Below are 27,634 nucleotides of genomic sequence, written 5' to 3' on the forward strand. Positions count from 1 at the left end.
CATCACCGAATTATCTAAGACATCTAGTGACGGAAAAAAATTATCAATAAGTGATGCATGCATCTCAGTAACTCGGGCTGGTATACAAACTGAAGGTAGAGTTCCCGCAGAAAGCATCATTGACAAAAAATCTGCAGCCGAAGCAGAATTTTGATCCAGCAGGTTAAGGTTGAAATTCCCCATAAGGATTAGTTCGCAAGGATGCTTTTGGACTAAGTCCAAAACCTCTTCCAGAATTTTCATAAACGAAGGAATAGTTCCACTAGGGGATCTGTAAGCCAAACCGACAACTAAATCCTTACAACCTGACTTAATCTCAATAAAAAGGGATTCAAAGATTCCTTCCTCATTTCTACTCAAATCACTTCGGAAATTATATACAAGATGATCGGCAATATGCAGGGCAAGGCCACCTTTCGCCATCTGTTTCCGGTTCATCCTCTCTATCCTAAATCTTTGGATATCTAAAAGCATATCCTTTTTTGAATCCAGGAAAGTTTCACATAAACCAATAACATCCGGAGTTCCACCACTGACGATCCGTTTCAGCTCATCAAAAGAGGAACAATGTCCCTGAATGTTTAGGTGAAGCACAGAGAAAATACCATCTTTTTTAGAAGAGGCAGAACCACTTAATTGCGAAACATATTTACTTTCAATAACTGATTTAGGATCATTATAATTCCTATTTCTACTTCCAACTGAATTATTAATTATACTTTCTATATCTAAAGGATTATTTTGTAACTCAACAAAACGTTCCCCCAAAGAGTTAACATCACCCTGGTCACTAAAAGAATTAATCCTTTTACTTACGGTGGATGGTAGATCCGCTCCGCGACCAAACTGCCCAGACCAAAGGTTAACGACATAAATAAATAAATAAAATCACAATAATCATGCCAATAAGTAAGATACATATATATTTTATATTATTGAACAAATTAGTTATAATAATTTCAGATAAATTTAGTGACTTTCTTAAATCATTAATCATACTACTCAGCTCCTGAATTAAAAAAAATAAAAAATATATAACGCTAAAGCTCCACTGCATTAATGTACCCATGAGACCACTACAAGTAAAATCATTTTCAAGATAACAAAGGATTAAAATCCTAATCTGACGCAATGACTTGTGGGAACTGGCATGTAACAAAAAAAAGAATAATTACTGAAATAAATAAATTTCATTGAAGTTAATTGGAACGAAAGTAAATCATGAGACAGACACGTATAAAGAAAAAAAAATAAGCATAATATCAATAAATTCGCTGAATATATGAATGGCAAGATACAAAAGATATCTAAAAAAAAAAAAACAAAAACAAAAAAAAAAAAAAAAAAAAAAACTTAATCTTAAAAAAAGTCGGCTAGAGTATGAATTTTTTTAGTGAAACTTTCACCGTTAGGCCTTGCTAAAATTTGCCCATGATCAGTCCAAACATTTATATCACCAAAGCTGTCCTTTGCGCAATATAAGACCTCACGTTGGCTCTTTGTCAATGCTTCCGATAAAGGAATTCCACTTGAAGCTAACCTAGCTTTTGCTTTGAAGACTTTCTTCGCTATATCACTATTCACAAATTTAACTAAAACAGGAGGGACTTTGTCGTTTACGGAGGCATCGGTTAAAGCAGGGGATATTTTGAATCTGTAGATATTCCTAATTTGGGCAACATTAATTTTAGTCAGGTTAATTTTGGTTATGAAAATTTGCAGGATTGTTGATTGGAGGTAAGATCCGGACTGTTGCTTAACACCATGCAAAATTAGCGAATCAAGCAGCACTTCTTGCTCGAATGAATCTAGTTTCATTTCAATTTTCATGATTTTCTCTTCTTGATTTATAATTTGGTTATTAAGAGTTTTCAGCGATTGTTCAATTTTTTCAAATTTTGGTATATAATCAAGAGTAATCGCATCATATATTTCACAGATAATGTCGTGGGATGACTGGCGAAAGGAATCAGCATCCAAAAACCTTTCATTAACCTTCCTAGTTATATTTTGCAGTAACTCTCGCTTAGTTTTTTCCAGGTCCAATTCCGGAGAAGTGATTTTATCCATCAACAAAGCACATTCTCCTGTATTAGATTCCTTAATTGTTAATGCATTAAATGTCTTGGAAAGGGATTTATAAATATCGGGTGAATTTTTCAATTCCTCAGATGCAGCCTTTACACCTGCAGTATGTTTTGTTGAAGTTCGGCTAACGCTTGGATTATATTCTGCCAAGTTGGCTTCAACAAGTCTGTATTCGTCATGTGTCCCATAGCAAAATACCAAATATGATGGCTTTCCTTTGCTATCCTTGGACACCTTTAGTATCTTTACTGGCCAATGACGATAATTTTTGAAGTTAGCTAACGCGATATCAAACTCTTTAAATGCAGACATTTCCTATTAAGGAGAGGACAAAAGTAAAAGCAACTTATCTTTATCTAAGTAAAGAACCTTAAGGAAAAATTTAGTTAGAAAAATGCTCCAAAGATTCAATAATATATATCCAAAATAATCTATAAAATCTACTAATATCAGTCTATTTCAATACCAATTATTTGGCACCAAAGGTGAACACAGATCAATAAGCTCGCAGTAGGTTTACTCAAGGAAGCAAGGAAGTGGTTATTTCTCAATATCCTTGAATGCCCACATTCAAGGATAGTTTTACAAGATCTGTGGTATTTTTAATGGCTGAATTTCACTTCTTATCATAGTAAAGTGGTATTTCTCAAACCCTTGATTTTATTTTACGTCATAAAAATTTTATTTCATATTAAATTAAGTTCTGCATACTTGGACAGGTTACCACAATATAAACATGTCAATCATTTACTATCGAGAAAATTCTTTACTCAAGTCTCTCGCAATACCTGAATGCTCCAAAAAATACCGAGAAAAAGAACTACTCTGGTGGAAGGTGACATAAGTAAGTAAAGAGTAATGAGTAAAACGTGAAAAAATGGAAATATGAAGCATTAATTTCGGTACCTTGATCAGCAATTCAGAGCAAAACAAGGTTCAATGTTGGATCTGGTTTACTCTATTAATTGAGACGGTGACTATTTAAAAACTGTACACAAAATATACAACTATTACTGAATACTAGTTAATTCTAGTTACATTGGTCATTTGTTTTCGTTGCTAGTTAAACATATTCAAAAATTTAACATAAAGATTAAAACGAAGATAATTTTTGATTTAAAGCTAATTTCGAAACCAAAGACAAGTAGAAATAAAGTACAAATAATAATTCAAACTTGAAACAAACGTAAATCTATATTAATGAATAAATAATATCTAAACAAACGGAAATTACAATGAACAATAAAATCAAACTTAAAATAAACAGAAATGACCACAAATAGGAGAAGGGCTCAAACTACTACAACTACTACTAATAAAAATCACCGTGACACCAAGCCACATTTGGTCAACATATTTACGCAAGCTCCTCCTTCATCTGAATCTATCCAAAACCTCCCTCTTTATACCCTCCCAGGAAGTTTTTATTTCCCTTAAATCTTTCCTTACGACATCTTCCAACCCCAACCTAGGACAACTTGCTCTTCGTTTAGCCCTCTACGGTTGGTCGAAAAGGACAATCCTTGTCAATCTGTCATAGTTCATCCACAGAACGTGTCCTAATCACCTTAATCTTTATCTTATTACAGCCCTAGAAAATGAGATCGAACCACACTTTTTGTTCAATCAACCGTTTGTAATACGGTAACTAAGTCGGGTACCCAAAACAACCGTAAACGATTTCTTTGGAAAACATTAACAAATCTTAGTCTATTTTCCTTACCTATATTTCAGAACCATACTTGACCACTGTCATCACTGTAGCTTCCAATATTCTAATCTTGGTTCGCACACTTATCTTCATATTATTAGCAAAAAATTTTAACTGTGAAAAAAGACCCAGAGCCTCAGCTATTCCTCTTTTAACATTTTTTTCCCCACCTTCTTTACTAAATAATACTACTAAGTAAGTGAAGCTGCCCACTTGATTGATTTTTTCTCTACCTTGCATCATCTTTTCATCTTCACTTATTCCTAACCTTAGCGACTTAGTCTTCTTAACATTAATTTTGATACCTATTGTAGTACCCTGAACATGTCTTTAAGGAAAGACAGAGCGTCATCTGTGCTTCACTGAAAAACAAAAGTCTTAAGGATATAAAAAAAAAGTTATTTTAGTAGTTTTTTCTTTGTAAAACTAATATTTTTAAATATGCTGACAATTTCAGGAATTAAAATCAATATATATTAAACAATCAGTCTACTTGCTTAAGTGTTTTTCAGTAACTGTCGTAAACACGATGATTTTAATGTAGTTTTTGTTGTTCTTACGACAAATAAAAGAAACTGTTCGAAATAAAACTGTTTTCAGTAGAGCAAAAATGATGCTTGGTTCTTTAAACAGCTAAAGGAAAATTAGCTCTACTCCTGAGTTCACTAATTCAGTCTGTTTTAAGTTTGAATTTATAATTCATTGTAATTTCTATTTATTTTGGGTCTTATTTATTCTTTGACAGTGATTTATGTCCGATTTAAGTTTGAATTACTCTTTTAATTTATTTCCGCTCTTTATTTTTCTTTAAAGAGCTGATGTTTTGGAAAATGCTTTTTAAAGTTAATTAATTAATAAATTAGCAAATTAGTAAAAATTAATTTATAAATTAGTATTTTAGTATACAAATTGGTAAGTTTCAAAGGTTCATTGGATTAAATTTTTTTTTTCCTTATTTTCTTACTGTAAGAGCTTGATTTTTATGTTTGAACCAAATTCAATAAAGCATAATAGTAGCTCATATCCAATAATCTGTCGCAATAATTCCAATAAGTTCTGTTGAACGCATGGAAGGTTTTTAAATGCTTCTAGGAGGATCCGTTTCCACAAATAGACTTAATACAATAACATTCAAAACTAGGTCCTAATGTTATATTGCATCCAGAGGCACTTATCGAAACCTATTACAGTTGATTGTTTACTTGTTGCGCCACAGAGCTCAATAAGTTGCAATTCGTTCTTATAAAGATAGAAAACTCCTGAAATATTTACTTACTACCATAAGTAAACGAAATTTTAATTACTTTAAAAATATATACTATTTTGTAAGATTTTCTCTGTAAAATTCATTATGATATTCAAACTGCATCCATTTAAAGGTTATTGACTCGTTTTTAGCTACAGTAAGTCCTATTGAACAGGGATAAAATTCCTGACAGAAATGCTAATTAGGCATTTCGCATCGTTACTTTGTTGCCAGATGGGCTTGTTTTCCGCCCCGTGGGCTTGTTTTAGCCGTCGGGGGCGGGCTGAATTTCGGAGTGGGCGTGAGGGTTGTGGGGCGGGAAAATGGGCCTTTTTTTCTAAAAAAAAATGGGCTTATTTCGGGCTTATTTTGACTGAAAGTTTGGAATCAGACAAAAATTACAAAAACACGGTGGCTCAGCCGTGGTTATGCACCAAATAGACGCTCCTTCAGCGCGTAGAATGCTTTCTATTCTGAAACGCTTCGCCATTAGGAATTTATTTCTGCATGGCTGAGATGGCTCTGCGTTAGGAGTCTTACAAGTTAAAAGGAATTTTATTGCTGGTCAGATTAAGACAAGACTTGAATTTATGCAGATCTATCCTTTTTTTTATATATTTGACAGATCTGGCCCAATCCTTTTGTGGCCTAGGTTTAGTGTAGAATTGGGACTGTTGCGAAAAAATCATGTCAAGAAAACAATTTATACTTTGTAATATGCATATTTCCCTACTTGTAATGGTATACACCTAGAGAAGGAAACATGTTAAGAAAAAAATTCATACCTGATAATTAATATACAGAAATAATTGTTGCTGATATCTTGCTTGTAGCCCTGCTATAAATTACCCCCAGGCCACCCCCCTTAATTTGCAAATACATGGCTGAAATTCATTCATTGTACCAGTAAATTTAATCAACCGTGACAAAACAAAAACAGAAAAACAAGTTTCCGATGGGAGGCAGAATGCATTGGAAATATCTGAATTTGGGTTATATATTTGCACATTAGGGGAAGAAGCTAGGGATAAAGTATAGCTGAGATACATGCAATATGTGTTATCTACAATTATTCTGCATATTATGAATTGTTTTCTTAACATGTTTCTTTCTGCACATGTCCTTCTCTAGACTTGTAATTAACACTTTTTAACTGCAAGTTTATTATACTTTATCTCCCCCTAATGTGTAAATATACATGGGTGCCCATAGGCTGAATTATAGAAGGGGCTTGCATGGTCTAATTGGCACTTCCAGTGCTTTATAATTAAAATCTCAAGACAAAATTTCACAGTCAGCACAATAGTGCTGCCTAAGTAAAGAGCAATGTGGGCACAATATATTGTTTTGTTTTTTAGACCAGGGTACTTCTTATAGAAAGAAATGTCCCCCCTCCCCCACGTCAGTCACTTCCTCAAACACATCCAATCAAAATTTTGAGATAGCCATTTTGTTAAGCATAGTTTAAATGTCCAGAAATTATGACTTTGCGAATGCCCCCCCCAATGCCCTCAGAGCAATAGTCCTAAGAGAATGTAACAACATTCTCAGTAATCAAATACAAGAAATATTTAGGCAGACATTGGACTCAATCAAAACAAAATATGAGCATGTGGACTTTCAAAAAGGTGATCTAGTCGATCTAGATTTTATCCTAGCTTCCCTTGAGTCTTAAATCTCTTAGTGCCTTGTGGATCTAAGTGCCTTTCTTTTTTGTTTTGTTTTTTTATCCGTCTGTATTATTTCATGTTGGGATTACGAAGGCTTTTGTGCCTTTCTTTTTTCTTTTTTTTATCTGTCCATATTATTTCATCTTGTGATTACGAAGGCTTTTGTATTAACCCCGTTCTCACATTTTTTTTCCGGCCTTACTTTAATCATAAAGTTATCTTTAAATACTGTGTTGCAACTGCTTTTCAATAGTGATATTTGAAGTCGAAAAAACTGACCAAACAACCGATCTAGTCGATCTAGATAATATCCTAGCCTCCTTTGAGTCTTATATCTCTTAGTGCCTTATGAATTTAAGTACCTTTCTTTTTTGTTTTTGTTTTATATCTGTACTTATTATTTCATTTTGGGATTTACGAAGGCTTTTGTATTAACCCCGTTCTTACGTTTTTTTGAGAACTTATTTTAATCATAAGGTTATCTTTAAATACTGTATTGCAACTTCTTTTCAATAGTGATACATAAGGCCACTAATGTCGAGTTGCTCGACGTATGAGCCTACAAAGCGTATGCAGCTTTTCAATAGTGATATTTATAAGGCTTGTGAAGTCGAAGAAACTGACCAAACAACTGATCTAGTCGATCTAGATTTTATCCTAGCTTCCTTTGAGTCTTAAATCTCTTAGTGCCTTATGGATCTAAGTGCCTTTCTTTTTTTGTTTTTTTAGTTGTCTGTATTATTTCATCTTGGAATTACGAAGGCTTTTGTATTAACCCAGTTCTCACATTTCTTTTTGAGGCAATACTATAATCATAAAGTTATCTTTAAATATTGTGTTGCAACTGCTTTTCAATAGTGATATTTATAGGGCTTGTGAAGTCGAAGAAACTGACCAAACAACCGATCTAGTCCATCTAAATAATATCCTAGCCTCCTTTGAGTCTTAAATCTCTTAGTGCCTTATGGAACTATGTGCCTTTCTTTTTTCTTTTTTTATCTGTCCATATTATTTCATCTTGGGATTACGAAGGCTTTGGTATTAACCCCGTTCTCACGATTTTTCAGGCCTCACTTTAATCATAAAGTTATCTTTAAATATTGTGTTGCAACTGCTTTTCAATAGTGATATTTGAAGTCGAAGAAACTGATCAAACATCCGATCTAGTCGATCTAGATAATATCCTAGCCTCCTCTGAGTTTTAAATCTCTTAGTTCCTTTTGGATCTAAGTGCCTTCCTTTTTTGTTTTTGTTTTTATCTGTACGTATTATTTCATCTCGGGATTACGAAGGCTTTTGTATTGACCTCGTACTCACGATTTTTTTTTGAGGCCCTACTTTAATCATAAAGTAATCTTTAAATATTGTGTTGCAATTGTACCAAATTTTTTTATGCGATAATAAACCAAAGATATTGTATGTCTTCGGCTTATGGTGGTTACTAGCGCATTCATTGAAATAAGTCATATTAAATTCTAAAAGTTAATAAAAAGAGTTCACTGCTGTTTAACAATTACGGCGCATAAAGCTGCAGCTAAAAACAGATTAATTTTGGTGAATCACATATATCGTTGTTCTTCCGTGAAAGTGGAGAAGATGAACAAAGGGTAAGCAAGCAAGGTAAAAGTAGAATTAGATTAGGGGCAAAACGTTTTCTGACTTTAGCACGAAAGAACTATTTTAGCACTATTTCATCATGTGTAGCACTGTAGCACGGGCTTCAATTTGTAGCACTTTCGTAATACAATTTTTAAATTTTGTCACTGACAAAATGATTAGGATTTTGAAAAAGACAGGAATTAACAAAAAGTTTGGACCGCATTTTCCGTATTTGTTTTGAGGGATTTGTGCGAAGTTTGATTTAACCAGGACCACCTTTTTTTGCCGTGTTTGTTTCAAAAGATTGGTGCTAAGTTTGAAATAACCGGAAAAAAAACGGATCTAGAACTAATCCAACCTCACTTATCGGGCCATGCGCGTGTCGCGGCTTGTGCCGCGACACGCGCAAACTTTTTTTTTTACTTTAGCACCGAAAATTGTTGTGAACTACCAAATTTGGACAATTTTAGAGGTTTATGAACTGACCAAAATAGCAGTCTTGGTTTTCAAAGGCTCGGGCGTATTTTCGCTTATTTTTCAAAGGCTCGGGCTTGTTTTTTGTTTGACTTTATGGCAACCCTGCCTTGTTATATGAATTTTGAAACCGTGAAAAGCTTTTCCAAACAACGGATCGAGGAAAACGGACAACGCGATAAAATTAAAAATTTCGTATTCTGAAGTTTTAATTTCGGGTAAGAGCATTTACAATTTGGATTAAGATCGATTAATGAATTCCCACCCTCTAATGGGGGTTCCCCCTGGGGGATGTGTCACAGTGGGAACTAGCCATCCACAACAGACAAACCACACACAAACAGGATCAACATCAGCACTAGTAGGACTGTCTCCTCCACAAACATCAATCCCACCACCACACATAGCATACTCACCATCTCACACCCAGCCATTTCCAGTATACTCTGGACAGCCCCATCAAACACCTATACAATTTCCTCACTCAACATATCAAGATACTCAAGGGCCCCCTACAGTTTACTATGCACCTCTGCCATATTCAAGTCATCAAGGTCATTTATTCATATCATAATTTATATCATCAAGGTCATCAATGATTTAAATTAATAACCTACTTGTTTAGAAAAGACTGTGAGAAAATAAAGAAAAGACAAATTAAAATTGAAATAAACCAAAAATATTCAAAATTGCTATTTTCCAAGCAGGGATAGCTCTGTGCCACGGTTTGTTGATTAAATCACAAGGAGCTCTGCCCTTGGGGTCCCTGATGCCTGTACACTCATTTTGTTATGCATTTTGGCCTTTGGCTTGCTTTGACTGTTATTGTGCTTTGTGCAAATTTTCCCAGATTCCTGCATACTGCAACTATCAAAGTGCTGAGAGTGCTTAGCAAACCCATTTTTACCCTGCTTTTAAACTTAGTGCTGTGCCTGCTTTTGATTTATATTGCTTGCTTATTTTATTATTGACTGAGGGCTCCCCCCCCCTCTGCTTGTAGCATTTTTGTTTTTTTTATTTGACATTTTACTTCTTTTGTGATTTTATATTTTTGTTTTACCTGATTATTTTTAACCCATTGGGGTTTTTTTTTTGGGGGGGGGGATGACTGACAGGACAATTAGGAGTAGGCCTAGTCCTGTCACCCCTGACCCAAATAATTCTAGTGCTAGGATTTTGGCTTTAGATGTTGAAGGTTCAAATGAAACCACTTGGTTGTTGACATTGGTTATTAGTACAGTTATTGCTAAAACACTTTTTGAACACCTTCAAAATCATGGGTGCAGGGCCATTATGGTTCAATGTTAGAAAGATCTGGACCAAATAGCTTCATTACAATAATATCTACAAACTAATCAGTAGCTACAGTTATACTTTCAATTTCAGATATAGCAGTAAATGGTTGTAAAGTAAAGTTTGTGCTTGGTCCTAGTTCCAACCCTGCTTTGATAAGAAATAGAAAAGGAATTGTTTTTATCCCATCTGAAGAGGTCACTCATCTAGATGACTTTGTCAAGGAGGTCCAAGTTGATAATAGAATAGAACATGTGACATCGGCCTTTAAAAACCCAAGCCCTTCAGTTATCCCCCTGGTTTGCACCTTCAATCAGGATGTTCAGTTCCCTCTGAAAGTCTCTGTTTGGGGCGCAAGGTATTCAGTTAAACAGTTTATCCCCCGGGCAATACAGTGTTTCAATTGCCAAGGTTTTGGCCACATGGCTTCAAATTGCCGCAGAGGCAGAAGATGCCTACTATGTAGTTGACAACACACTCATAATGAATGTCCCAAATTAAAAAAAAATAAACCAGATCAGGTACTCAAGTGCCCTAACTGAAGTGGTAACCATGCTGCTAATGCTAGGGAATGCCCAGTATTCATGGAGAAGAAAGCAATTGTAACCTATTCCTTCACTGATAATGTCCCCATAAGGGCTGCTGCCAAGGTCCTGAAGAAGAGACTTCCAACACAAACAAAACATGTCCCTATGGCCCATAAAGACTCCTTCCCTCCTTTGACACCTAACCACCATCCAGTTGAGGACCTGAACAAGAAATATATGACCATGTTTGAAGGTCTTACAAAGCAGATCTCTTATCTGGCTGAGACAATAACATCACTTTGCAAACTAGTATCTCAGATGATGCCTGCTAATCTTCAAAATGCAGTCCTTAGCCTGTTCAACATTGCTGAAAACCTAAACAGAGTTGAACCAAGCCCTACAACCAGTAACAACCCACCCCAAACCAGCAGCCCAAGGGCTCCTGAATGAAAACGTAAAGGAAAGGAGGCTACACCTAGCCCAGAAGGTTGTGGTAATAAGCTACAGAGACCCAGGTTAGCCCCCTCACACACAAATGACTAGCTCCCGTTCAGTGTTCCAACTAATTATCCGGGGATTCAACCAAGCCAAAAGAAAAGAACTCCAAAATATTTTAGTCAGGCATACTCCTGATATTTTCCTACTTTAAGAAACTTCCTTAGAACAGGAGAGTACTGTCTATGATTTCATGGGGTACAATATTGCCCGCTGGGACAGAGTCCACAAAACAGGTGGTGGCCTACTGTCACTTGTGAAAAATGACCTAGCTTTTAGAATACATGACCCCAGTCCACAAGGGGAAATGGAGGTAGGTATAATTGACATAAAACTACTGGGAAGCAACAAGTGGATTAGTATTGCTAACTGTTATGCCCCAAGGACAAATAAATTTTCCCTGAATCAATTCAAACTGATTGTGAATGCATGTGGCCCTGTGAAAATAATTAGTGGTGACTTTAACCTGCACCACAGAATGTGGGATACTGTATCACCAGAAGATCCAATTGCAGCCCCTCTAACCGATTACATCCTGGAACCCATAAATAAGTTGTCCCTTGTCACCCCCAAAGACCTAAATACACGGCTGAACCCTCAGACAGGCAAGTACTCAACAATTGACCTCACTTTCACATCATCAGATATTATAAATAGTGTAGAAATTCAGAAACCCTGTGACTTTGATTCTGACCACGAGGTTCTATCATTAACACTAGAGATCAACCAAGTTAGGTCAAGGTTGCAACCAGTGAAACTCTGGAAATTCCAAGACAAACTCTGGAACTCCTGGAAACACAACTTAGACCAAAAGGCTTCAGAAATTAAGACGAGTTACAAGTCAATGGAATCATTATCTAATAAGATTGCTTCAGCTATCTTTAGAAATAATATTTGGTTACATAGAACTTCATACCAAGAGACGAAATTCCACTCCTGGATGGAACAATAAATGCCAGAAAGCCTACCTAGAGAAGAAAAAAGCAAAAAATAACTTCTCTAGATACCCCTCAATTGAGAATAAAATAGCTTTCAAGCAAAAGACAGCAGAATTCAAAGAGACGCTATAGACTAGACACAGGAGGGATGGAGAAGGCTCATTGAAGACAAATTTGGCCACAACACCCCCGTTTGAGAGCTATGGAGAAATTTTCAGGTTTTTTTCAGGTAAAAAAAGGAGAACACCCATCCCTGCAGAGATACAGATGGGAAGGAATGCAGAATTTTCAAGTAATGGGAAACTTAATCTCTTTTTAGAAAAGTTTCTGAAAGTAGATACACCATCACAGCTCACACACCATCAACTCAGTCCAAAAAACGGTACTGTACCATTTTCTCACTTCAGCTTTCAGGAAGTAAGAAACCATTTCAAAGCTCCAGCCTGGTGCAACTGACCCTGATGGAATTCACAATTTAATGCTGTAAAATTTACCCGATATATTTGTTGAGCTACTGAAAGAGTTATTTAATAGATCTGTCACTGATTCATCAATACGATCTGAATGAATAAAGCAACAGTGATCCCACTTTTCAAGGCAGGAATTGACCCTAGGCTGGTTGATTCATACCGCCCCATATCACTCACCTCTTGTGTTGCAAAACTAATTGAGAGGGTAATAAAACAAAGAATTTTAACCCCATTATCAGACCACATCCAAATTGAACAGCTTTGATGTCTCACTGGAAGGGGTACCACAGATGCCTTAGTTAGACTAGAGCATCTGATCAAACAAAGCTTCAAAAAAGGAAAAGCAGTTCATGTAATATTTTTAGACATGGAATTAGCATTTGATAAAGTAGATATGAGGCAACTAATTACAAAGCTATCTGTAATGGGCTTACCAGACCTAAAGGTAAATTGGATCCACCAATTTTTTAAGGGCAAGGTGGTCCAGACCTCCTTGGGGTGCTCCTTCTAAGAGGTGAAGAAGAAAGCCTTTGACATTGGAGATCCTCAAGCGGTTGTTCTCAGTCCACTTCTCTTCTTAGTTTATTGTCATGATATTAGCCTGGAAACTGTCCATCGAGCAGAGCTTTTTCTGTATGCTGATGATACTGCTGTTGCAGTTGTGGGGCGAGACCCTGTATGCTTACAGTCAGCCTCAGAAAAAGCTGTAGATATGCTATCAATTTGGGCAAAAAGTAATAAAATGGTCTTCTCAAGCAATATGTCAGTCAGTGCGTTTTTCCACAAAATGCATAACCGGGATGCTTCCAAACCACTGGTGAAACTGAATGGACATGGGATTGTGGTTGCAGAACATGCACGCTTTCTGGGAATTGTATTTGATCAAAAACTGACATGGAAACCCCATCTGGATGAGCTGATTGGCAGTCTCAAACAAAGACAAACCTTCATTAATGCTCTCTGTCTTGGAAGAAGAGGAGCCCCCATAGTCTTTGCTTCAACTATTGTCAAGTCAGTGGTGATATCCAAGATAGACTATGGATCATTTATTATGGATCTGCCAAGAAATATCTCCTCAAGAAACTTGACACTACCCTCCATGCAATCTTACAAAGAGCCCTTGGTTTCCTAAAATCAGCTCCTATTGCAGCTATGTACTCTGAAATGAGGATCTAGTCCCTCCACTGCAGAGGAAAATATCCCCTGGAAAGATATTTTGGAAGAAAGATAAGACTCAAGAACCCCATTATCTACAAAGGAATCATTAGCCAACACGGCCCTGATGTTTTTTACAAAGGAACTGGGATGCCCTCTTTTCAGAGATTTCTTTGCCTTCCCAGCATGCAAGAGTTCATGGAGAATGGCAGGCTTACTGTTAATTTGGATGATGATTTTCATAGCGCCTCCAGAGCAATTGGGGAATTGATTATTCTTAAGATCAGTACTGGAAAGAAGGAGGGGTTTCCCCAAGCAGTTATGAAAATCCTATTCCTGGGAAAGATGGCAGAGTACCAGGACTACATCCAAGTTTACACAGATGGCTCTAAGACAGAAACAAAATGCAGCTGTGCAGTAGTTATACCTCCCAGGGCCTGTCTCTTTCCTACCGTTTACCCCCCTACCTGACAATTTTCTCTGCAGAACTTATGGCACTTAAGTTTTCTCTTCAAGCCATAGCAAGCCAAACAGAGACCAAAAATCGGAAGTATATTGTCTGCACTGATTCACTGTCAGCTCTGGACTACCTTTCAGACTGGCAACACCAAGCAAGAAATGTTGCCATGGAGATTGAAAATCTGACTACACAACTTGCAAGAAAGGGTATATCAGTCCTATTTATATGGGTCCCAGCACACTGTGGTATAAAGGGAAATGAATTAGCAGACCAGGTTGCAAAGAAAGCCTTCCATCTGGGTCTGATCACTCAAACCCCTATTGCTGGTCCTAAATTCCTGTCTTCAATCAGTTCAAACATTTTGGAGGAAGAAGAGGCTTGGCTCCATTCCTTCCATACCCAGCTCCTGGATCTCTATGATTATAGGCAGCCATCAAAAGAAATGTACCTCTCATCTCGCATCCTTTCAACTTATCTCTTTCGTCTTAGATGTGGCCATGCAAGGACTAAATCAACACTCTTCTATTGGAAAATGACCCCTTCCCCCAGCTGCAACACATGTGGAGTTTACAAAGACATATGTCACATCATCTTCAACTGTAAAAAATATGAAAAGGAGAGGGAAATAGTAAGGAATTGCTGTGAGAGGACATTTAAAGCATTCACAATGCGCTCTGTTCTGGGACATTACACGTTTCCTCCTTGGGCTAGACAACTAAGTACAAACCTTTTAGGTAGATTTGTTAAGACTACCGGTTTGGTTCATTCCCTTTAAGGTTTTTTTTTTTTTTTACCCTTATATTAGCTCATTTTAGAGTCATCACACTGTGTATTTTTTCCTTTTATCTATGTTCTATCAGTTTTTTTTTTTTTTTTTTTTTTTTTTTTTTTTTTTTTTTTTTTTTTTGTTGGCGTATATGACAGGAATGATGTATATTGGCATTATTTATTTAATTGTGTTGCAATTGTATTTTAATTGTTTCATAACAAAGCAGTGCTGAATTACTCTGATTCTTGTTTTTCGATGCAGGCATTTGCTACATGTGAATGACCCCCTACCAATAGCACAATAAGTAATACCTGACATGGCTCAATGAATATTGACGAAAGTGACACCCAAGCAAGCTAGTGATTACAGAAGGCACAGAATAATCGAGTGATACGAGCGCATATGACCGATTGGTCGAACACGTCAAACCCCAAACAACAACAACAAAATTAAGAAATTTTTTCCCAGGCTTATTTTCTAGACTATTTCGTATTCTGAAGTTTTATTTCGGGTAAGAACAATCACAATATTTGGATTAAGATCAATTTATGAATTCCCACCCTCTAATGGGGGTTCCCCCTGGGGGAAGTGTCACAGTGGGAACTAGCCATCCACAACAGACAAACCACACACAAACAGGATCAACATCAGCACTAGTAGGACTGTCTCCTCCACAAACATCAATCCCACCACCACACATAGCATACTCACCATCTCATTCCCAGCCATTTCCAGTATACTCTGGACAGCCCCATCAAACACCTAAAAATTTTCACTTACAATTTCCTCACTCAACATATCAGGATACTCAAGGGTTGTAATCAAGATACTCATGTTGTAAGCTACAGTTTACTATGCACCTCTGCCATATCCAAGTAATCAAGGTCATTTATATCATGCACCCCAAACCCAAAATTTACAATTTGTACCCTCAGTAAGTGTCCATAGTAGATTTTCAGGGTTGTCAGTTGATTATCCTCCCCTCCCCCAGGAAGAAGAGGAGGACATCACATATGTTGTAAATCCTATGGAGGCTGAAGGGATCAGTTATTTACTGAAAAGAAATGGTAAGAGAAGTGGCTCACCTCTTGAGCAAGAAACTTCTAAAACTGTTAGGCCTAAACCTCCTATAGTTGAAAGATTTCCAGAGAAATTCAGAGCTAGAAATAACAGAATAGAGGCAGCTAGTGAGTTTATAAGCAGTGAATCAGTGACTAATCTAACAGTAGTTTTCACCTCACAGGTAAAACTTCCATCAGACAGAGCAATCACTCTAGAACTTAAGAAAATTCTCCAAACAGAAAAATTTGACTTTTACTCAAACTATGATAGAAATAGACTATCAGTATATGTTCAATCACAAACTGCATTGGAGACTTTAATGAAAATTCAGAAGCTAGATGTAGTTGATGTTGCACCTGAAGAGAAAAGACAGGTCAGCAATGGTGTAATCAAGCAAATAGCACTAGATTATTCAAAGGAAGAACTGCTGACAGACCTCAAGGTAGAAACTCATATTGAGATTAAGGAATTAAAGAGGTTGAAAAGATACAATCAAGGGACCAAAAAATTAGAAGATAGCCTGAGTATTTGTGTTGCATTTGAGAGCAACTCTCTTCACCAGTCTATTTGGCTATATGGAAGAAAAAGAAGTATTGAGAGATACAACCAACCAATTATTCAGTGCTTTAAATGCCAAAAGTATGGCCACACTCAAGAAAAGTGTAGGTCACCACATGCTGTATGCTTGAGATGTGCAAACAAACACTCTTCTAATGAGTGTCCCTTCAAACTAGAAACCAAAGAGTCAGGAAAATACCAAAAGTATGTCTGTGCTAACTGTGGGAAAAACATTCAACAACATCTGGTAGCTGCCCAGCCCGCCAACAAAGCCGTGAAATCATAAAAATTGCAGTTGCCCAAAACGTACCAATGAAAAGAGCAGCTAATGCATACCGGAGTTGTGCAGATGCACTGAATAAAAAGGCTGTGAAAGAGCAACCCCCCCTAGAACCCAAAAACACCCTTCAACAGCTAGTGTTATTTGTATCCAAAGTGCCAGAAGTAATAGACATCAAGGTATTAGGAATGAAAGATAGGATAGTGAAGCTATGTCAACTCATGCACTCACTGTTCAAAGTGGAAATCAATGCAGAAGAAGTTTGGAATCTAGCAAATAAACCAGAATGAAGTTGCTATCTTTTAACATCCAATCTATTATGAAAGGCAAAAAGGATTTATTAGAATGCTATTTAGAAAAGAAAAAATTGATGTTGTATGCTTTTAAGAAACATGGCTACAACCCCACAATTCATGGAGACTTAGAAATTATGAATCAGTAAGAAAAGATAGAGCAGAACAGTCGAGAGGAGGAATATTAATGTTCATTAGAAAGTTATTAATGTTTCAAAAACTAGGTATTGAAGACATCACAAGTTCTAAAATTGAGATGGAAGCTTGCAAAGTATTCCTGGGTAAGAGGAATACAAAAGTTATTGTTAGTATATACAACCCCAATGGAAATGAGCCACAAATAGAGTACATTTTCAATAAAGTGAAAAAAGTAATTAAAGCCAAAGAGGCTTTTATTATTTCTGGTGACTTTAATGCCCATTCAGACGCCTGGTTTTTATGTGGATCTCATAATCGTAGTGGTATAGGTATCCTAGGTGCTCTGGATAAGAATGATGACATTGGCCTAGTCACCCCACTTGGACTTCAAACTAGAAGAAACCCAATTGCAGGAGTATACTCTACCATTGATATGACATTCTCTGCAGTAGCAATAATCAATCAACTAAATAGAAGTATAACTCCCGAACCATCCTTACCCAGTGATCATGAGCCATTGATAATCGAGCAGAAAGAATCTTCACTAAGAAGCCAAACCCCACCAAAATATACTACCTTTAAATTGAGGAAAGTTAACGGTGACTACGTCTGGAAAGAATTTTCAAGGATAAGTCTTGAAGAAGAACTGGCAACAGTTATGACTACAGAGAAGAAAATTGAAAGATTACAGGATCTACTGATGGAAGTGGCTAAAAAGACTATCCCCATCAAGACATTGGACAAAAAGACTAGGAGTAAACCAATATGGTGGAACGAACAGTTTAGCTTAAATAAGAAGAAACTAACCCAAGCTTCATACAATTAGAACAAGAGTCTGACAATTGAAAATTACGGACAAAAAATATTGGCACAGTCAGAATTTAGAAAAACAATAAATAAAGCTGAAGCAGAATCTTGGAAGCATTTTGTCTCAAATCTCAAATTTAGTGATCCATTTGGAACAGTGTATACCTTCATAAGAAAGATTAATTGGAGAGAATTGTTCCACCATCCACAGGGGCCAACAACCTACCAAGGACAAGTGATTGCTGATAACAAAACAAAAACTGAGGCAGAAGCAAGACATCTCCACCAGACAATAGGTAAGAAAGATCCATTTCAAGGAACCAGCCCACATTCAGCAACTTTCACTAAAGCAAGAAAACTTTCAATGCAACAATCAGTATCAAATTACAACAAACCCTTTTCAAAATCAGATTTTGAACTTCTAAAGACACTACCACAGACTTCATCTGGCAGCGACAACATATACCCTGTTTTCTTTAAAAGGTTGACTGATAAATGTAAGGATGTTCTGCTACAGCTCATCAACAAATTGTGGAAGGAGGCAATTTCCCTACAATTTGGAAGAATGGCACATCTATCATGATCCCAAAACCAAATAAACCATACAAAGTAGAAAATCATCATTTTATAACTGCTCCCAGTTGGAGGTAAGATATATGAAAGGCTAGTAAATTGTTTTATGTCAATCCAGTACCTAGTTATGCTTGGAAAACTAAAAAGTGTCCAAGTTCGCCCCATTCTCCCCTAAAGGAAAGACTGAGATTTGCAATAGATGAAGCTAACCTGCTGCAGGATATTCAGACAGGTTTTCACAGAGAGAGAAATACAGTAGATAACCTGATCATGATGCAGAGGGACATCATTGATGCATTTGGTGATGGCAAAGTAATGATTGCAGTGTTCTTGGATGTTAAAGGAGCTTTTGATAATTTGGTTCACAGACAGATACTACAAGGTTTATCTAAAGCAAAAAATAATGGAAATTTGATGAAATTCACACTGAGTTACCTGTCAGATGGAAAAATTGCTGTGACTGTAGGACAAGAAGGATCAAAGGAAATTGAGGTGGAAAGAGGTGTTCCACAAGGCAGTGTTCTTGGACCAGACTATTATAATGTTGGAGAATTTGAGATCCCTCTAGAAGGCAATAAATGAAAAGGAGGAATCTTTTCAAATGATAATAATACTTGGACAATCCAAAACACAGTGGAAGAAGCAGAAAAAGTTGTCCAAGAAACATTAAACCAAATAGAGTTAGGGTCCCTAGGAACAGATCTTGATTTTGAACCATCTAAATCAAACGTTATGTTTTTTACATCTAAGAGGAATATTAGACCCCCCCCCCAAATTACTCTGTTTGGAGAGGAACTACTTGTAACCAATTTTCATAAAGTCCTTGAAATACACATTGATGATAAACTTCAATTTAGTCAACATGTCAAATATCTAAAGGAATCCTGTGCAAAGCAACTGAATTTGATGAAGATGCTTTCATGTGGGAAGCATGGTGTCAACATAGTTACAGCAAGACAATTTTATATCAAATACATAAGACCTAAAATTGATTATGGGAGTTTGATATACAGCATTGCCCCAGAGTCAACTTTCAGAAAATTTGATACAATACAGAACGCAGCTTTAAGATTGACATTTGGAGGTCAACAGAGTACCCCGATTCCTTTTCTCCTGGCCGAATCTGGAGTGGAGAAACTCAACACAATACGGGAGAAAATGCTTATAGTATACATGAACCAGCTATGGAAAGAATATTTTAATCACCCAGTTAAGAAATTGATAATTGAACCTGGTCTGACCCACACTAGAAATCACCATAGAATAAGGAAACGTCTAAATCCTTTTGAAAAATTTGAAGAACTACTAACTCAGGAAGGTATAGAAGTACCTATTAACCAAATGCTACGTTATGAAAAACCACCGAAAATTCCCCCCTGGGATTGGGTTCAGATTGAGTGTCAGATTGATTACATGGAAAAAATGGAAAATAACCCCCTAATAATGAGATATGAATTCTTCTCAGTTTTGAATAGCAAGTATCAAGAATATGTTAAAATATATACAGATGATTCAAAAATAAATTGTTTAGGAGTGGGTTGTTCAGCAGTGGTTCCAGAATTTAATACAGTGATATCAAAGTCACTAAGTAAAGAATCAACTGTTTTTGAGGCAGAAATAAAAGCAATTGAAAGTGCGCTAGAATGGGTATTGAGGAAAAATAGTGAAAGTGATGAAAACCAATCTAAGTTCCTCATATGCAGTGACTCAAAATCTGCCCTCCAGTCCCTAAAGAATTTTCCAAATAAACAAAATGATGAGGTCTATAAGAGTTATAGTTCAATTCTGAAGATTGCTGGGAAAGGAATAGTGATACAAGTTTTGTGGTGTCCAGCCCATGTGAGGGTGGCAGGTAATGAAAAAGCAGACAAATATGCCAAACTGACAGCACAAAATATGACCCTTACACCCCCTACAGAAACATATAAACCGATTAGAGAGATGGTTAGAAAGATTTACCAAAAACATTTTGAGGAAATGAGGGATAATAGTAGTAATATAGCTCTTACTCAGAAAAAGAAGCCTGGCTTTGATATGAAAGATTATAGTAGATTAAAAAGAAAATATGGTTGCTTAATTTCCCGTTTTTGGTCGACCCATGTAGGTATTAAGCATAGGTTGTTTATCATAGGCGAAACTGATAGTCCTCAGTGTGATAATTGTAGTGAGATAGAAAGTATTTTCCATTATGTTGTTGAATGTAAGTAATATGAAAATTTGAGAAAAGAAATGATGAATTTGTTCAAAGAGGAAAATTTAGGAGAATTTTTAGTAGCACTTGCATTAGGAATTTTAATTGATGATGATCCTTTGAAGTATAGGAAGACATACCTGTTTATTAAGTTTATACAGGATAGTCGGAGAGAAAAAGATTTTATCTGATGCTGAAAGTAATGGAATTGCTGTATTGCCAGTGTTGAAAAAGGGGTGGATTTTGTCTATTTAATAGGTTTGACTGTTGTTTTTAGCAATGATATATGTCTATTTTATATATATATATAAAATAAAAACCCTACTACAAAGGAAGATTGTCTGTTATTTTTTATATTGAAGCTGAGTTGCATTAATTATTGATGTATTGAAAGTAATTGCAGCTAATGGCGTTGTGCTGAAAAGGGAGAAAATTCGTCATATTGAAAGAAGTCTCAACTGACATTGCTGTCAAGAGGAGACTCAAATCTCTCAGATCAGATCTTCCAAACAACAACAAGATACTATTTTGTCCTTTTAGCTGCAGTTATTTAATAGGTACATTTTATGCTTCTGTAGGAATGCAGTCATACACTAAAAGTTACTAGATAGGTGAAAGGAGAATCTGTTTAATAATGAGTGTAAGCTAGATCTGTCATAAAAAAAATATTTAGCCAAGGCCTAGCCAAAGTTGGTTCAAAGTAAGTTTCCTGCAAATTGATATTAGGCTAATATTAAATCAATAAACATGAAAAAGGAATTTTGTCTTATAGAATAATTTAGAATCTTGGCCCCTCATAAGGAGACATGTTAAGAAAACAATTCTTACTTTAAAATATGTATAATGATCCTAGTTAACATATTATCCAAGGGGAGAACCTTTATCATCAAGCCTTTCCTCTTAAAATCCTTCTTTTTCCAACTTAAAATAAGAAGTTTACAATAAACCTCCATGCTAAAATGAAATTTGAAATTGCTGCTATAATAAATTGTTTTTACAGATAGCATTCATTCTGGCCATTGTTAATTCTGTTTTATTTTAATGAGAAGTGGCAAAAATACAAAATATTAATACAAACTAACCTAGGTTAGGTTTTGTTAATATTTTGTATTTTCACCACTGCTCATTAAAAAAAAAATGGAATTAACAATGGCCAGGATAGCACTATCTATAAAACAACTGGTAAATTTTTACCAAATCATATTACTGAGTTAGGAATAAAGTGAATACAGCATTTGATGCCTTTCTTTATGCTGATTATGAATATAATAATCATTTCTATTGTAAATGAATTTTAGCCTCCCCCTGCATATGGCAATTCAGGGTATATATTTGTACATTAGGGGTGGGTGTGGGGGTAAAGTTTAAACTTACCTCCCATTTACATCAGAAATGAAATTTGTCCCCCCCCTAATTTAGAAATATATACCCTGAATCAGCATATATAGGGGGGCTAAAATTCATTTCCAATAGAAATGATTGTTATATTTGTAATCAGCATAAAAAAGGCATCAAAAGGTATATTCACTTTATTTGAAACTCAATAATATGATTTGGTAAAAATTTACCAAACAACTTATTTGCCAATTTATAGCAGCAATTTCAAAAGATTTAATGCATTTCATCAGCATGGTGGTTTATTGTAATTTTTTTTCTTTTAAGCTGGAAAAAGAAGGATTTTTAGAGGAAAGACTTGATGATAAAGGTTCTCCTCTTGGATAATATGTTAACTAGGATCATTATACATATTTTAAAGTAAGAATTGTTTTCTTAACATGTCTTCTTATCAGGGGCCACAATTTTAAACTTATACCAGCATAAGTTTTAGAAAGGTAAACTTTGAATGTTTTCACTCAAAGCTGAAATTTGATTTTGAAATTTTGAGCTAGCCTAGGCCTAGGATATGTGGGTCTGCAAGTTGTATTTAGGCTAGTTTACTTAGGAGAAGGTCAAAGAACAACATATAGGCCTATCTATGGGTTATAATACTCAGTCAAGATGAGCAGCAGAAAAACTAATGGCCTAGATAGCCTAACTGAAAACTTGAATATTTCATTTTCAACTATAGGTCCAGAGAAACTAATCAGGTATGAATGCACAGTTTGGGATCTTCAGAAGGAAACATCTTAAAGAAAACAATTCTTACTTCATAATGTATAGAGAAATTGTAGTTAACACATTTGTAAGCTCTTTCTATTATACTTTACCCTCACCCCTAATGGGCAAACATATAGCCCAAATTGAGTCAGTACAGACAAAATCAATTATATATGTGTAGAGAAGGACTTGAAGAGAAGGAAACCTGTTAAGGAAACAATTCATACTTCATAATATGAAGAGTAATTAGCTAACACATTTTGCATGCAACCAACAATGCTTTACCCTCCCCCCCCCCGCTTTCTAGTGTATTCTCCCAATGTATCTCTCTTGTTTCAACCTGTTTACCTGTAAATTGAACCAACTAACTTGTGTAATGTTGTAAAAAAGGGGTAATTACATGTTAGCCCAACAACACTCAAGAAATGAAGTAAGGTTAATAATAGCCTAATGAAATATCCTAAAATAAGGTAAAAAAAATAATACATTAGTAACAAAACTATGGAAACTACTACAAACAATTTTGTAAAGGGGACCACACAGAACACATTATATTAAATACCTAACCCAACCAAAATAACATCTCTATGTATTAAATATAAACATAGCTTCAATATAGTTTTTTCAGTGAACCTAAGCTAATTGTTTCTGTATACAGTATAGTAACCCTGTTTTTAGCAGCAAAATTTTTGAGTGTTGTTGGGCTAACATGTAAGTACCAAAAAAAGGTAATGCCCCTTCATGTAAAGTTTCATCAATTTAATTAACAGTCTAATTTATCCCTTTTGTAACCTTGTGTCTAGAGTAATACATCAGCACTTGAACAGTGCCTGCTTTTGGACATCTGTTTGTAGATAAATCAACGGTCCGTTGATTTTGAATTGAAGTTATCAAGTATTTTGGGCAATAGGTTGCATCAAGACTGGGCTGGGTATTTGTAGACAGAGAATTTTTTGGGAGTTTATTTGGGAGTTTAAATCATATTAGCAATTTTTTTCTGCATTTAAACCTAAGAAATGTTACCCTAACAGCTTTAAATATTTAAAAAGCTGCATTCAGCCACATCTCTCTTATCATATACTTGTTATTTTTTATTTATTTACAAAAGCACCAAATAGCCTACAAATAAAAAAGGGGTTTATAACACTTTGATTAACTAAGCATGAATCATGGGTAAAAGATGGTGAAAACAGTTTAAAAATGTGTTTACTACATTTTCTGCATATTATGAAATATTGCAATTGGTAGTCACATAATACCCCACATGATAATCAGATTTGAAATGTAGACTTTGCAGACAATAGTTTTTTTTTTTCAGTTTTCTCAATGAAAATACCAAAAAAGGTATTTTTCAATGATAACTCTGAAAACACCACCATGTCCCTCCTAAAAAAGTATTTTTCCAAATCTAGGGGGCCCCTCCCTAATTGACACCACTGCATGTTCCTTTGTTTTTACACTAGAAATGTATTAAAATAAAGGGTTAAAAACCAACCATTGATTGTAAATCAATTATTTACAATTGTGTAATAGTTTATAGACCACCATCTAAAATTTCAACTGTTTTTCTAAGGTCTATATTAAAGGGTGTATTTTCTGTGTACTAATGGAGGTTGAAGTTGACAGAAGGAAGGATTCAGATGAGGAGGATCATTGGCTGTTTTCAGTCTCCAAGAATTTTTAACTGTGTCACCAAAGGTATGTTTCTATCAAGGTTTATATAATTAGCAGTATGATCATTCTCTATCTCACCCATTATAAAAACCCGGTCTTCGTGAACAAAAAGCTCCTCCCACTTATTTCTACAACGATGAGAATGCAGGTTAGTCTGTTTCCATCAAAGTGCATTGAAACAAACGGAAACAGACTAACCTGCATTCTCATCGTTGTATAAATAAGTGGGAGACGCTTTTTGTTCACGAAGACCAGAAATAATCTGCGATAAGCTTACTGGGTATGTTCTGTCTACTGTGGTTTCTATGTTTCCCTTTTTCAAGCTTTACTTTAGTTTCATTTTTTTTAATGTTATCATTTTGCTTTTATGTTTACAGTTGAAGCATCATGTAATTTATTTTCTGCCATTTTTGGAAAAGGAAAGCAATCTGTAATTTTTGGCTCAATTTTTTTCCATTTGCTATTGTAATGTTGCAACAAAGGTCATTGCCCAGAAAATGCACCTTTTTATTGGGATTTGGGGAAATGTTTAAATTTTTCAAAGATTTATTGATTGTTAAGTTTTTTGGATTACTACTACTACTACTACTACTGACAACTCACTGCAGCATCAATTTTGTCCAATTAAATTGTAATAAATCAACACCTATAGGGTGTATGACTTTTGAATAACTGGCATACTGTCAAATGTTGGATTTTTAGCCACTTTTTTTTTAACCCAATTCTATGGGTAAAAATAGGCAGCAAGATTTCACCTTTAAGAGCTCAAATGGATTTGTGAAGGAAACAATTTGTTTATTTAGAAAGGGCATAGATAGATGCATCAACTGGTCTGTTCATGTTCTGCTTAGCTAAGTTATTGAGAAAACTCATCAGTTACCAAAATAGAAAGCACAAGAAATGTATTATTCTGTGCTTATTGCAGATAGAATTGACTAGTAATTCCTTGGTAACACTATTCTATGGGCTCTTCCAAAGGAAACACAATAACAAAAGCCTTCATGGCATGCCATTTTCACAGAAGTGGCTATGGAGGAGACTGGGGCAATATGGACACTTGGGTAACATGAACACCTCAATCCCATACACTGCAGGACGGTTTGGTTTTTGTAGTGTTTTATGCTTGTGCTTCTGCTTGCTTATGTATTTTTTGTTGTAGGTCAGTTGGCTTAATAAATAATCATAAAAAAACAATACATGGCATATACAGGGACTGAATGTTATACCAGAATCTGTCTATGAGAGGCTTAAACCCAGACCACAACTGAACAAGACAAACAAGATCCTTGTAGTTTATGGAGGAATGCACATTCTAATTGCTGGAGTCTGCTTTCTAAATTTTAGACAAAATGGAAACAGCAACAAAAATTATAGCTTCTTTGTTGTAGATACACAATCAAACCCAGTACTAGGGTACCAAGCATGTGTAGAAATGAGACTTGTGAAAGTTGCCACATCTATCTCAACCTTATCTAACAAGAAGGGTAATCAGGAGACCCAAATTCACAAAGAATTTGGTGATGTCTTTACTGGGATAGGGAAACTCCCAGGTAAAGTAGAAATTCATGTAAAGGAGAATGCAATTCCTTCTGTAAATCCTGTGCACAGAATCCCTTTTTCCCTACATGACATGGTTGAAAGCAAACTTGACCACCTGGAAAGCTTAGACATCATTGAAAAAGTGGTAGCTCCAACTAAGTGGGTTAAGTCAATTATAGCAGTGGAAAAGCCAGATGGATTGTTAAATTTATAATTGGACCCCAGAGAACTTAATAAATTAATACAAAGGCCCTACTACCCAATGCCAACTTTTGAAGATATTGCCGCCAAAACTCATGGTCACAATAAGTTCTCAAAGCTTAATGCAACATCTGGGTATTGGATGTTGGCATTAATCAAGGAATTATCACTTTTCACAATCTTCAACACTCCATTTGGTCTGTACAGACACAAAAAAAATGCTATTTGGTATAATATGCACACAAGACAAATTCCAGCAAAAGATGGAAGAGATCTTTAATGAATTGAAAGGTGTAGGTGTCATTGTTGATGATATCCTTGTATCCATGGCCAGTTATTTGGTTTGGGACGCGGGTCAGTGGCGTGACTCTGTAAGCTTAGCCAGAGTCGAACAAGCTCTAATTGAGCACCTGGAAATATCTCTGAAGGATAAACTAGAAGGATATGCAAAAGCGCAGGATGGGTGGCCCCCAGCCCCCCATTGCTCCTCCTGACTGAAGAGCAAGGGAACGGAGATCAGCACTGCCGGTTTGGACCTTAAGGGTCTAGTGCCATCATACTACTACTACTACTATATCTTTGTATCTGGGAAAGATAAAGAATATGACGAGAATTTAAAGGAATTTTTACAGAAGGCTAGAGAAATTGGGGTCAAGTTTAATCCCGAAAACGCACATTTGGATCTACAAGTATAACACAATTTGGACATTTGTTTACTGTAGATGGCATCAAACCAAACCCTTCCAAAGTTGAAGCCATAAGTGAGATGCCACAGCCAGCAAACAATGACAAACTGGCCACATTCCTTAGAATGACCAACTTTCTGTCAAAATACATTCCAAACTTATCATCCTTAAACTTTCCACTCAGGGAGCTAGGAAAACAAAATGTCTTTGAGTGGACCAACAAGCACACAGCCACAATGGGTAAGATCAAAACTTTGATTTGTAGTAGCCCAGCAACTTTCAACACTAAGGGAAAATCTGCAGAGCTGAAAACTGACACTTCCAAACATGGTTTTGGAGAAGTATTAAGCATTGGTGGGAAAATTGTTGCTTTTGGATCAAGAGCTCTAACATCAACGGGACAAAATTATTCCCAAACTGAGAAAGAGCTATATGCCATTGTCTATGGCTGTAGAAAATTCAACCAATTCATCTATGGGAGGAGAATTGTTGCACATACAGATCATAAGCCATTAAAGGCTATATTGTCAAAACCACGGTGTCACGCCCCTCCTAGGCTCCAAAGAATGATGCTATAGTTACAGCCATACAACGTTGCGGTTCAGTATGCTAGGGGAAGGATTTGCCTGTTGCTGATATG

The 27,634-nt window shown here is 35.9% G+C and overlaps 2 protein-coding genes across 3 annotated transcripts in view; one reads left to right on the forward strand and one right to left on the reverse strand.

The window, feature by feature from the left end:
- Positions 1-21,682, reverse strand: part of LOC148954204 (serine/threonine-protein phosphatase 2A regulatory subunit B'' subunit gamma-like) — a 251,242-nt gene extending 229,560 nt beyond the window's left edge. Inside the window, exon 1 of the mRNA XM_089086036.1 lies at positions 21,626-21,682. Within this exon, the coding sequence (XP_088942162.1) occupies positions 21,626-21,657 (32 nt within the window). The 5' untranslated portion in view covers positions 21,658-21,682. The remainder of the gene's footprint in view (positions 1-21,625) is intronic.
- The window catches only part of Polr1H (RNA polymerase I subunit RpI12), a 34,423-nt gene continuing 27,939 nt past the window's right edge, over positions 21,151-27,634 (forward strand). The window contains exon 1 of one of the 2 annotated variants that reach the window (XM_089086041.1): positions 21,151-21,354. Coding sequence is in view for 1 of the 2 variants with exons in the window: in XM_089086040.1 (XP_088942166.1) it covers positions 24,535-24,592 (58 nt within the window). In the remaining variant the exon portion in view is untranslated. Of the gene's footprint in view, positions 21,355-24,519; positions 24,593-27,634 lie in introns of those variants that run through there. The other variant, XM_089086040.1, reaches the window with a different exon arrangement.

This window comes from Artemia sp. Qi Xiang Cuo, chromosome 3 (assembly GCF_049724085.1).
Source record: "Artemia sp. Qi Xiang Cuo chromosome 3, ASM4972408v1, whole genome shotgun sequence".
Classification (NCBI taxonomy): Eukaryota; Metazoa; Arthropoda; class Branchiopoda; order Anostraca; family Artemiidae; genus Artemia; species Artemia sp. Qi Xiang Cuo.